This window comes from Acartia tonsa, chromosome 14 (genome assembly GCF_053477335.1).
Source record: "Acartia tonsa isolate MP-2025a chromosome 14, ASM5347733v1, whole genome shotgun sequence".
NCBI lineage: Eukaryota > Metazoa > Arthropoda > Copepoda > Calanoida > Acartiidae > Acartia > Acartia tonsa.
In genome coordinates this window covers 32,467,106-32,480,066 of record NC_137273.1, presented here as the reverse complement: position 1 = coordinate 32,480,066, position 12,961 = coordinate 32,467,106, and the positions used below count along the sequence as shown (strand labels likewise).

At 30.4% G+C, this 12,961-nt stretch overlaps 1 protein-coding gene across 1 annotated transcript in view; it reads right to left on the bottom strand.

Moving 5' to 3' along the window:
* Window positions 1–12,644, bottom strand: part of LOC145306479 (uncharacterized) — a 54,570-nt gene extending 41,926 nt beyond the window's left edge. The window contains exons 1-2 of the mRNA XM_080148596.1: window positions 12,358–12,644; window positions 4,971–5,111 (exon numbers count right to left, since the gene is read on the bottom strand). Of these exons, the coding sequence (XP_080004722.1) occupies window positions 4,971–5,111; window positions 12,358–12,584 (368 nt within the window). The 5' untranslated portion in view covers window positions 12,585–12,644. The remainder of the gene's footprint in view (window positions 1–4,970; window positions 5,112–12,357) is intronic.
* Between the last annotated feature and the right edge of the window lie 317 nt (window positions 12,645–12,961).

The window sequence follows — 12,961 nt, the reverse complement described above, 5'->3', positions numbered from 1 at the left end:
CAATTATCAAACTATTGGAAAATCTCCAAAATATTTATCCATATATATAAATGGATATATTTTGATAAATACGGAAATAAGTAGAGACATTATTTACCAAAACTTAATTCAGTATATCAACCTAATAATGTTTGACTATATATATGATGTATCTTTGAGATATTTTTAAGCCAAGAACTTTATGGGGAATTCCAATATTTCAGCAATTATTTGGAATCAGCTATAAAAGAAAATCATTTTTACAAAATTGCATTATTTTGATAGTATACAATAAAGCAGTAAACTGTAGGATGAAATAGTTATTTTTTTAGATAAATTTGCTACAACTATGTAAAAAACTGATAGAAAAAAAAAAAAGAGAGAGACAGATATATATAGAGAAAATAAGAGAGAGAAACAGACAGACAGATAGAGGGAGATAAAAAGAGAATATAGGAGCAATTGAGAGAGAAAAAAAGACAAATACAAATTAAGAGCAAGATAGAGCAAGAGAGAGTGATTTGTTGGCATAATTACAGAGATGGCTCGATTATGAAGTATCTATGCTACTTTATATTAGCCACATCATTCCAACATCACTTTCATCTGCACAGCACAGCAACATCAATGTTGTTGGGCTGTGTTGTTGTAATCAAAATCGGGGGTAGTATTCAATTATATTTAAAAATGTGTCAATGTCAGAAGGGGAAAGGACTGTTAATTATAATAGTCACCAAACACATTCGTTGGCTCAAAAACTTTTAATGCCTTTATTAAACCTTAAATATGCATTACAAACTATAGAGGTGTATGTAGAAATGATGATTTTGTTTGTCGTATTTGGGGATGTATATATCTTTATTCTCTATCTTTTTACTTCCTCAGGTATCTGAATTTTTACTTAATTACTTTTTAACCATTATCCTATGTATGAAATAATAACTATAAAGTACTTCTGAAATGGTAATATGTTTTGAAATTTTTTGTGAATTATCCCCCAAAATATTGGCAGACAAATATTGAAGCGCTCAATTTGGCGCAGAGTTTATAAAACAGTTCTACACATTTTTTTAGAATTTTATTCGTAGGTGCGATTGATAGATGTTGCCATACAAACAAACTTAGTTAAAATTATTTTTTGGCTATAATAGCGATTAAAGTAAAAAACTTAACATTTATTAATGCTTTTATGCTTTTTTAATGCTTTTACATTATCTAGTCATTACGCCCCTAGCACATATCAAAATGGGTGCATAAAATTAGCATAAAACGATTCAAGGCTTAAATCTAAAAAGTAAAATAGCCTAAAACAATCTAAGGACCTAAGTGAGGCTTTCTTGAATAGGAAAATATTAACCAATAGGTTTTAAGTTTAGGTTAAATGATAACAAAATTTGGTTGTAAAATAAAATTACTCTATGTTAAGATTAAAAGTGTTTTAATATTACTATTTTTGTATGGAGTTTTTTTTATACCTAATAAATCAAAATAATATTAACAATTTGTCGATCCTTTTTTATTAGATGTTCATATTATAAAAAATGAAAATTTATATGCAGTAAAGATACTCTGTAAGTAGAGCCTAAAGTATATTTTCACTTTCGAATCAGAGATCTTAAGGGATAAGACAACGGACAACAAATTTATGTACACCCAGCCTCATGCATAATGAACAGTATTAGAATTATTAGTAAAAGGCGAAAGATTTATTTGTGCTGTAGGTAGATCCTGGACATTATTAGTAAAAAACATGTTAAATCCTAATCAAGATTTACTAAGTAAAGTCCATGGGGTTTTAAGCCAACGAATAAAAGGTCGTGTTAACAAAACTTTGGGCTCCATACAAACCAAACAATATTTAATCTTCTAATTTTGAATATACAGAGTGTTTTTTTTTAATGGAACAAAAGTATTGCTTAATATAACCCACTTGCCATTGACAGAAATTAATAATCTATATCTTAATTTCTTCATTGGGTTGGGGAGTTTTGTATAAGAAAAAAATATTTAGCGATTTTCAACAAATTATGCCTTAAAAACCGGTTTTTCCAAACAACCTATTTTTGGAAGATTTTTAAATCATGACCGATTTAAAGGGTGTGCAAAAATGCGTACATTTTTAAAATAGAAATTGTGCAGCTTGTGATAACAGTAGAAAAATGTTATGCATATCGTTAGAATCGCCATAAACTCTAGTTTTTGGAAATATATGTATCATATTGATGCTTTTTGTAGTATAGAAGCTACGTTGGATAATGTGAGAAAGGTTAAAAAGTTTTAAGTAAGTTGGGACATTTTGCCACGTAGCTCCTAAACTATACGTAGCACAGTAATAGTGGTTAAACATCCAAAAACTAGAGTTTATGACGATTTCAACGATATGCATAACATTTTTCTACTATTAACACAAGCCGCACAATTTGAATTTTAAAAATGTACGCATTTTTGCTCACTCTTTAAATTGGTCATGATCCAAAAATCTTCCAAAAATAGGTACTTTGGAAAAACCGGTTTTTAAGGCATAATTTGTTGAAAATCACTAAATATTTTTTTCTTATACAAAACTCCCCAGCCCAATGAAGAAATTGAGATCTAGATTATTAATTTCTGTCAATGGCAAGTGGGTTATATTGAGCAATACTTTTGTTCCATTAAAAAAAACACCCTGTAGAAATATTAACTAAAACCATTTGAATTTTACATTAAAAAAATCAATTAAAAATAATCTTAGGTGAATTCCTAAAAAAAATTTTGCTACACTATTTAGCCTAACTATTTTAGAGAGACAGTGAGCAAAAAAAAGTTTTTTAAGAATTCACCTCTGATTACTTTAGAATTAATAAGGAGGGTGGGGACATTGGGCTGTAAATAATACTGGTTACCAAAGTACTCTCATTTGGTAGCTTCAAAACTTTGGGTAATTTTATTTACTAAGTCTTTATTGTTTTGTACCAACTTATAGCAGTGCCCAAACTTTTCTACCGATGATTTTAGTTTATAGAAGAGGTAATTTTTTTATCACAAATTGGGATGTACTTGAATTATCCTTTCCTTTAAGATGCCTACAAAAAATAACGAACATGGGTTAAAAATAGTTTCGGTGGTGGTGGCCTCCTTGAATATAGGAAACCATTTTTTGGTTCATGGTTTTTCTTCATCAATGTTTTCAAAATGCCGCGGATTTTTTTATGTTAGGGGTGTTATGTTTTAAATTCTTGTTGGCATTAGTTAGGTTTTAGGCTACTTGGAACATGGGATGATTATACCTTAATTACCCCAAAAAAATGTAATTAAGATTCTTCACAAAAAATGGTCAGTCGTCTATTATGATAGCTGCCGAGAAAATCACGTTTCCCCCTAAACATAGATTAAAGATAAACAGACAGACAGACGGACGGGCGGACTTTAGGAACAATACACTTTTTGGGTATAATATAATAGTCCCTTTCGTGACAACGCCTCTTAAGGGGCGTTTAGTCGTATTTTCACAATAGCTTTTCTTAGAGCCTCCCGCAGGGGCTAGAAATAGGAGAAAATCTACTGTAAAAATACGAACAAACGCCCCTTAAGAGGCGTTGTCACGAAAGGGACAATATCCAAAGTTTTGATGTTTTTTAAAATAGCTTTTCAAGTTGACTTAGTTCGTGTTTTGTTTGTTCGCCTAATTGAGACACATATCGGCGGTTTTCAAAGACCTACTGTCACAATAGAATTTATACTATGTGGAAGATAGTTAGACCTGTAATTCTACTGTGATTTACTTATTAGAATAGCGATAAACCCCGCCAATATTCTTAAAGTGATGAAGTATTGTTTCCGTTCAGGAAAACAATGCATATTGCCAGTTTTTAAACATTTTTTTAATATCGAAAATACTCTATAATTCAAAATAACCGTCTGAACGTCTTCTAGAAATGTAATGTGGAAACGTAAGGCTATCGGCGGCAATTCCAGATAGAAGTCTGATTTCTTTGTACCAATTAGTATTCATATAATTTACTCGGTCTGTCAGTCTATCAATTTTTTAAAAAAGCTTTTGCATTTTTTTCCTTTATCAAAGTTTGGCATATAAAAAGACAAAATAGCCAAAAACTTGCAATCTTTGTAACTGGACAAAGTATCTCATAAATCAGCCATGTGACGTCATAAAAATGGAAGATTATTCATCTCTTTTTTTAGGGGTTTTCTTTCCCACATATCCTCTCATCTCCCCCATTTTTATGACGTCACATGGGTGATTTTTGAAACACTTTGTCCCGTTACGCAATCTTTTCTAAATGAGTTCACCAAAACAGATAGACAAGTTCGAGGCTATGCTATTCTATTATATAAAGTAGTAATGTATTTATCTGTAAAGATCTTGCTAACCAGTAACCACTGAACCAATTTAGTTCTAAGATGGTTTTAAGCTATTTTCTAGCCACTCCGAGCGTTTGAGACAAGAGCAAGAGTGTGTCTTAACATAAATACTATAAAAAAATGAAGTCTTACTCTTTAAAAATGAGCAAAATGTTGTTTTGAAACTTGGCTAAAGAAGGGGTTTGTTAAAAATAATAAAGGCTTTAAATGTTGATTGATAACATACACAAAACTTCCAGGTTTTTGTCAGGGATAGGATAATGGCAGATAAATTATTCTTTTCCTACTTTCTTTATATGTGTGAAACATGTGCTTTTGTTTGCTTATTATTAGACAAAATAGATTATTCTTTGATAACTCCTCCCCACTCAAAATGAATTGAAATAAAGGGAAAATGAAAGTGTTTTCTTTCTATGTCAAACCCATGTGGGGGGGCATTAACCTGGAGGGCCTATAGCCAAGGTGTTATAACTCTATGAGGCTGCAGGGTACCCAATATAATAAAAGAGGGAGAGGACAATAGATAAATCTATCCACGGATTGTTTTCTACCAAAATTGTATGGGTATAAAAGGCAATTAAAAAAGTGTAAGTAAAAATTTTGATAAAAAAATATGACAATAATTTCCCTACCTTGAGACTATGACCAGTTTATCGCCATCACCGCTGTTTTCACTGCCGCCGCCGTTATCTGGCTGGCCCGTGGCCGTAGTTAGGCCGGTCTGCGACACCCAGATCGATACCCGGTTGGAAGTAGATGATGACTGAATTGTACTGAAAAATAAAATATGAATTAATTAGGCATTTAATAATTTTATTATCCACTTCCCTCACGGAATCAAACACTACCCCATTTCAATAGAAAAGTTGTATATCGTTATTAAATTTATAGAATAGGCTTTGAGTTTATAACATTTTGTGTTCAAATTCGTATATTTTTTGTATATATGTAAACCTATACGTGATTATTTTAGTTTTAATCTCGCTTGTTGGCTATACCTTATTCCTAGAATCAAAGCCCCTAGAAGCAAAAGACGCGACACTAAAAGTAATTATTGCCTAACCAAACAAGCAAAATAATTTTATTTTATGTAATACATAACATATCTTTCATAAAGTAAATGTTAAATTTTTCTGCATAGCTAATTCTTTTAAACAAAATCAGTTATGCGTTATTTTGATACTTATATGCAATTAGAACATTATCATGATTTTCTAATTCTACCAAAGACTTTATAGTAAGTATCTATCTAAATGGCCATTACAGTAAAACAATAGAGGTGGAAGGAGTTTAATAACTGGAGGACACTGCGCTTATTTATATTGGGGGTATATAAAAATCAACTAAAAGCATCGAGATTATTAACCAAGTCAGGTCGCTACAAGAGAGCAGAACGCAATTTGCAGACAGACGAAAAATGTCCCAAATAAAATCAAGTTATTTTTCTGGTTATACATCTTTATTCAAAGATTTATTAAATGGGCAATCACCAAGTGCATTACAATGTTTGTGTAAACTGGATTGGTTGTCTGTTGGGTGTTTTTAAAATAATACTTTATGTTGGCTTTTAGTAAATATTTACATTTAAAAAATTTCAAATAATATAAACACCAGTGAGGTAGGGGATATTGAGCTGTTTATTACACTAGTTCAAAGTTTAAAAGTAATGTTTTAACCCCTTATTGTGATCTACAAAAGAGAATATTTTGTTTATCGTCATGGAGAGTATACAACAATTTATTAATTATTTAAGATTATTGGTTGGAAAGTTTAGACACTGCTAGTTGGTATCAATCATTTAACATTAAGTAAAAGTGCCCAAAGTTTTTAAGCCAACAAATGATAACACTTTAGATATCAATATAATCTACATTCCAATGTTCCCTTCCTCCCTGAAGATTTCAAAGGCTAACTTTTACATGTTTTGTTTATTTTTCTTGTAATGTTTTCCTATTTTTAGGCTGAGAGCCAAAAATGTGATATTGGCTAGTTCATTCAGAAAGAAATTAATTTATAATTGCAAACAAGCGGTTAATAAACATTTTTAAAAATATTTTATAGGGATTGGACAATGAACAATGGATGAAAAAGTAATCTTTCCTCCAATTATAATCTTCGAGAGGGGGGGAGAGGGGGATTATGGGGAAGAGAGAGAGTGAAAGAGAGAGAGAGAGAGAGAGAGAAAGAAAGAGAGAGAGAGAGAGAAAAAAAGAATGAAGAGAGAGAAAAAAGAAAGTTTAAGAGAGGTAAAAAGAGAGAGAGGAAAGAGAGAAATAGATAGAGAAAAAGAGAGAGAGAGAGAGAGAGAGAGAGAGAGAGAGAGAAACTAAGAGAGAAAGTGACGTTCAAAGATAGAAAGAGAGAAGGAAAGAAATAGAGAGAGAAAAAAAAGAAAAGAGAGAGAAAAATAAAAAGAGAGAAGAAAAATAATATTTTTTATTAATCATTATTACATCATTCTAAATAATGATTACAATTTATAAAGTAATGCCTTAAGAAATTTACATTAATTTTAATTACAAACTAATCTATTTAATTTTTGTTGCACAAATCAAATTAAAAATTGAAATAAAAGCATTATTTTTAATTTAAATGATATTTTAAGGCGTTTCCAAGAAATTTTTTAAAAGTACAAAAAAAATCTTGTTTATCCTATGATGTCAATATCGTTTTGTCAATAATATGACAGTCTAGACCATTTTAATGAAAGCCATTTAGTCGAAGTAAATATTCTTATAAAAGGATGTTTATATTATGTCAATTATGACCCCGTTTTGTTAAACTATATATAGTCTTCATCTTTTTGCATATCAACAAAATGTTGTCAGTTTTAACTAGGTATCTAAAGGGATAAGACGATTGTCGATAAATTGATGTACATCCTCAATGACGATACACAAAATTACCCCTTCTCCAGATTATAATTAGTGGTTGAAATATTTGAACAATCAACGTAATGAACCAACCAATTAAGAATTAATAAAGTTGTTAAGCAAACTAATAAGAAAACGTTATTATAAAACTTAAGGGATTATTGTAATAATCAATGTCCGCTCTCTATCTGATTTAAACAGAGAATTTCAACTATCATACCAAGACCAAAGTTATTTATAGGGCAGCTTTGCTAATAAACACCAACAATCACAGAATAAGACAAGCATCTTTAAAAACAAATTAACATTGTAAAATTTAGAACAAGTTATAGCATTCGTTGGATTAAAAAATTTGTGTACTTTTATTAAAATCGAGATAGAAGGGGTAACAACTTTATCATAAATGGGGAATAAATCAATTTATCGTCCATTGTCTTATCCCATAAAATAAATTATATGGTCGATATAAACTATTTATTTTATTTATGAATTTAATGTCAAACAAAGTGGTTATATGCATTACTACTTAAAACATATATCTACTAAAAGTTTTAAGATGCCTCATCCATTATTCGCCAACGGTAAAAGATGCTAAACAAAAGCGACGGGCTTATCTATAAATACTATCAAAATGCTTAATACATTTTTTTAGGATTGTACAACTTAAAATTTGCCAATAAAAATCAACAAATTTTAAAATATGGATATTATGAAAGTTTTTGCTTACCCTAATAGCTGGCTATATCTTCTATAGTTTCATATTTATATATCTAGTTTTAATAGTTAATATAATTTTATAGTTGTAACTCCCTACCCTCTGTAGTATCTTCTATAGTTTCATATTTATATATCTAGTGTTAATAGTTAATATAATCTTATAGTTGTACCTCCCTACCCCCTGTAGTATCTACTATAGTTTCATATTCATATATCTAGTGTTAATAGCTAATATAATCTTATACTTGTACCTCCCTACCCTCTGTAGTATCTTCTATAGTTTCATATTCATATATCTAGTGTTAATAGTTAATATAATCTTATAGTTGTACCTCCCTACCCCCTGTAGTATCTACTATAGTTTCATATTCATATATCTAGTGTTAATAGTTAATATAATCTTATAGTTGTACCTCCCTACCCCCTGTAGTATCTACTATAGTTTCATATTCATATATCTAGTGTTAATAGTTAATATAATCTTATAGTTGTACCTCCCTACCCCCTGTAGTATCTTCTATAGTTTCATATTCATATATCTAGTGTTAATAGTTAATATAATCTTATAGTTGTACCTCCCTACCCCCTGTAGTATCTACTATAGTTTCATATTCATATATCTAGCGTTAATAGTTAATATAATCTTATAGTTGTACCTCCCTACCCCCTGTAGTATCTACTATAGTTTCATATTCATATATCTAGCGTTAATAGTTAATATAATCTTATAGTTGTACCTCCCTACCCCCTGTAGTATCTACTATAGTTTCATATTCATATATCTAGCGTTAATAGTTAATATAATCTTATAGTTGTACCTCCCTACCCCCTGTAGTATCTACTATAGTTTCATATTCATATATCTAGTGTTAATAGTTAATATAATCTTATAGTTGTACCTCCCTACCCCCTGTAGTATCTACTATAGTTTCATATTCATATATCTAGTGTTAATAGTTAATATAATCTTATAGTTGTACCTCCCTACCCCCTGTAGTATCTTCTATAGTTTCATATTCATATATCTAGTGTTAATAGTTAATATAATCTTATAGTTGTACCTCCCTACCCCCTGTAGTATCTACTATAGTTTCATATTCATATATCTAGCGTTAATAGTTAATATAATCTTATAGTTGTACCTCCCTACCCCCTGTAGTATCTACTATAGTTTCATATTCATATATCTAGTGTTAATAGTTAATATAATCTTATAGTTGTAACTCCCTACCCTCTGTAGTATCTACTATAGTTTCATATTCATATATCTAGCGTTAATAGTTAATATAATCTTATAGTTGTACCTCCCTACCCCCTGTAGTATCTACTATAGTTTCATGTTCATATATCTAGTGTTAATGGCTAATATATCAGTTAAGTAATCTAGATTCTTGCTTAATGCTTATACAGAATGGTTCTTAGAGTTATTATTATAACTCAAATCACAGCTTCATATTTGCTTGAATTTTTTAGTAATTTGCTTTTTGTCTATGAATTAAGTTGTACTAAAAATAATCTAGGAATCTTCTTAATGTTAATAGAGTCTTGGTAGTGAGTGGCAATTGCGCTGTTTATTACACTAGTCCTCAAAGTTTTATTATTACATTTTTTTAATCGTTAGCTTAACAACCTTGGGGACATTTATCTAATTTTGATTGGTTAGTTCATTTAGTTAAGTGTCCAAACATATCAACCACCAATAGTAATCTACAGAAGAAATAATTTTGTGTATTCACATCCGCTTTATAAAATGATACACACCAAAAATTACACTTGGCTTTCATTTGTTAAGCTAAGGTAAAGGGCAGTTTTTGCTGTGTTAATAAAATACAATTATAATTATTTAACAATAATGTGGATGCGTGGCAATTGAACTAGAACTACTACTATACGGTATGTCATGTAGTACAACAATTTTATATAAGGGAGGAGTAAAATTTCATCATAACAAAAACAATTTTGCCTCCATATTTTCTACCAACTATGTTAAAATATATTTGCATTATCTTTGATAATATATCTTTAAAAGTTGTTGAGAAAACAAGGATGACATTATCTAAATAAGAGAAGCTCGGAAATGTTAGGACAAAAAACATAAAAAAATGTATAGTGTCAGAACTAAATAAGCAGAATATTAATGTATAAGTCTAAACAAAGCTAATTAAATCTGATTGAAATACAGACGGACTTTTAAATCATATAGTAACTTTGCTGCCAACAAATTCAAATTTTCAAACTCATTGCTATCCATAATTACACATATTATGAACTTTAATTACACAATTATAAAATCTTCTTATCATTTCATTATGAATTAAAGAATCAGGGAAAGGGATTCTAGAATCATTATATAAAAGTAACAAGATGATTGACTGTGTGTGTACTGTGTATGTGTATCAGTCTGTCTGTACCGAAGGGTCTCGTTAACCACTGAACCAATATATTTTTTACAATGTAGAAAAAAATGCCCCCCCCCCCTAATTATTTAACTGTTTTCTTCAAACATTAATTTGAAAATAGGGTGGTCGACATCCTACCCTCCCAACATAACAGAATCTAAAAGTCTCTAGGGGCGTAGCCACTAGTTTAAACCTAAACCATAGAAACTAGGGATCTAAAGGGATAAGACAATGGACACTAAATTGATATACATCTCCAATGTACATAAACAAAATTATTACATCTTTAGAATTAATATATTGGTTGAAATGTAGGAACACTTTGTCACAATTCTCTAGGGTATAGAAATCGGACAATAATTTAATATACATGCAATATTTCCTGTACAGGATAAATAATTTAGATCTTCCCTTGAATAAACTTATTGGTACAAAGTTTTGGACACATTTGATCAATTGATCCGTAACCCTCCAAGTGACCTAAAACCCACTTAGAACCGATAACAATCTGTTTACAAGATCTTACTGGACATGCAAAAAATATAAAACTTACTACTTTGTTATGAAGGACTTGTATGTCTATCTCAGATTTTTTATTGCAAGTAACACACTTTAGTGTATGTATTTAATTGTAAATGTGTTAATAAGCAAATGCTCATAAGCTTAAATAACGGTTGGTTGATTCAAACTAGCAGTATCTAAACCTTTCAACCAATAATTTTAATCTTAATAAGAAGTAATTTTGTTTATTATCATGGGTATGTAAATCATTTTATCATTTATTGTCTTATTCCTTAAGCTACTATATTAAAATGTTTGTTTTTTGTTAAACAAGGATGATAAGAAAATTTGAATCATATATTTCAGAGAGAGAGGGGCCGATGGGCTGTTATTTACAGTAGTCCCCAAAGTTTTGTTGGATTAATAACTTTGGGGAAATTTTGATTGGTTGTTTCTATAAGTTAAGTGTTCAAACGTTTCAACCACTAATTTTCATCTACAGAAAGTGTAATTTTGTGTATTATCATTGGGCCATTGGGGATGTACATCAATTTATCGGCCATTGTCTTATCCCTTTAGATACCTGCGATACTTATGTATTAAATTTTCCTTGTATGATCAAATAAGGCTAGGAAGATACAATACAATGTAATTGGAAAAAAGAAATCCGTATGCTTATCTTAAATGCAGCTATTTCAATTTTTAAGGTCCCACAAAATATCAAAATTATTAAATGTTGCATTATCAATAAGTAAATTTTGTCATTTATTTGAAATACAAAATTACTAATTAGCGGCTTCGCCTCCAGAGGCGGAGTGTTAGTTAAGTCCACCCCCACCAACTTTTTTTCTAGAGCCGATTATCAATAAGTAAATTCGGTCAAATATTAACGTTGAAATGAAATCCTATTTTAATAATTACTAATGAAATCAATAGGTATTTACTCTTTCATTTAAAGCAGTGCTGGTGTAGTGGGAAATGAGCCCAGACAAGTCTCTGTTTTAAAGTTTATAAATATGAAACTATGTAGTTAAAACATTTGTATCACCATGTGATTTTATTGAATTAAGATGTCCTCTTATGATAACCTTGGTCTACAAATTGGATTTTTAAGTAGCGAAGCTACTTCATATTTATAACTGAAGTTTTTTTACTCCATTCAAAAACCACTCCCCCCCCCCTCCCCACCACACACACCCTAAAAAGCAAAGACTTTCTTAAATTTAGGTTAGGATTTTCAAAAACCTAGAGTATCTACTCTAGTTCTAACCCTGCATACTAAAAATAATAGGATGTTTACTCGTCCGTTTGTCCCCTAAGGTATCATAAACGACTTAAACGAACATTCCACAATTTTCAGGAAATTTTGGGTTTTAGTCCAGGGGAGGTTTTAGGCTATTCGAAGGAAATTGGGAAGATATAACCTTCTGGAAATATATTAAATAGAGGAATAATATTCTCCCCCCCCCCCCACCCATTAAAAATCTAGGTTTTTTCTTGTAGGAGCAACGAATAAAAAAAACACTGACCTAAATTTTGTACTTGTCCCATTCACTTTAACACTCATAGTTTCTTTGTTGACAACGTTAACAGTACACGTACTAACAACCGGCTCTTGGCAGCTTTTATCTAAGTTATTCAGATAGCTGCTCAGAGTTTTCCCGCCGCTAATATTACTGATAGAGGATAACTTTATTGGGATGGTTTTATTATCACTAGAATCACTGATAACATCACTATTGTTAGTCTCGGCCATGATGGATATGGTTTTACTTGTTATGTGTGTCTCGGTGATCTCATTGTTTGCACTGCTTGAGTCGTCTTTGCAAAAAAATTAAACAATTTGCATTTTTTGGTAAAATCATAAGATGTATTAAAAATATTTTATACAATAAAACACAAAAAAAATGGCTTTGAAAAAAGCATAGAGATGTGCATTGGACTGTAAATTACACTAGTACCCAAAGTTTTAAACCCTCGTTGTTTTATGTGTTGGTTAAAAAACTGTGGGTATTTTTATTGAATTTTTGTTGGTTGCTTTATCATCATTAGGGATATATATTTGTTTATCTATAAATTGATGTACATCCCCAATGATGATAAACAAATTACTCCTTAAGTAGATTGAAATTA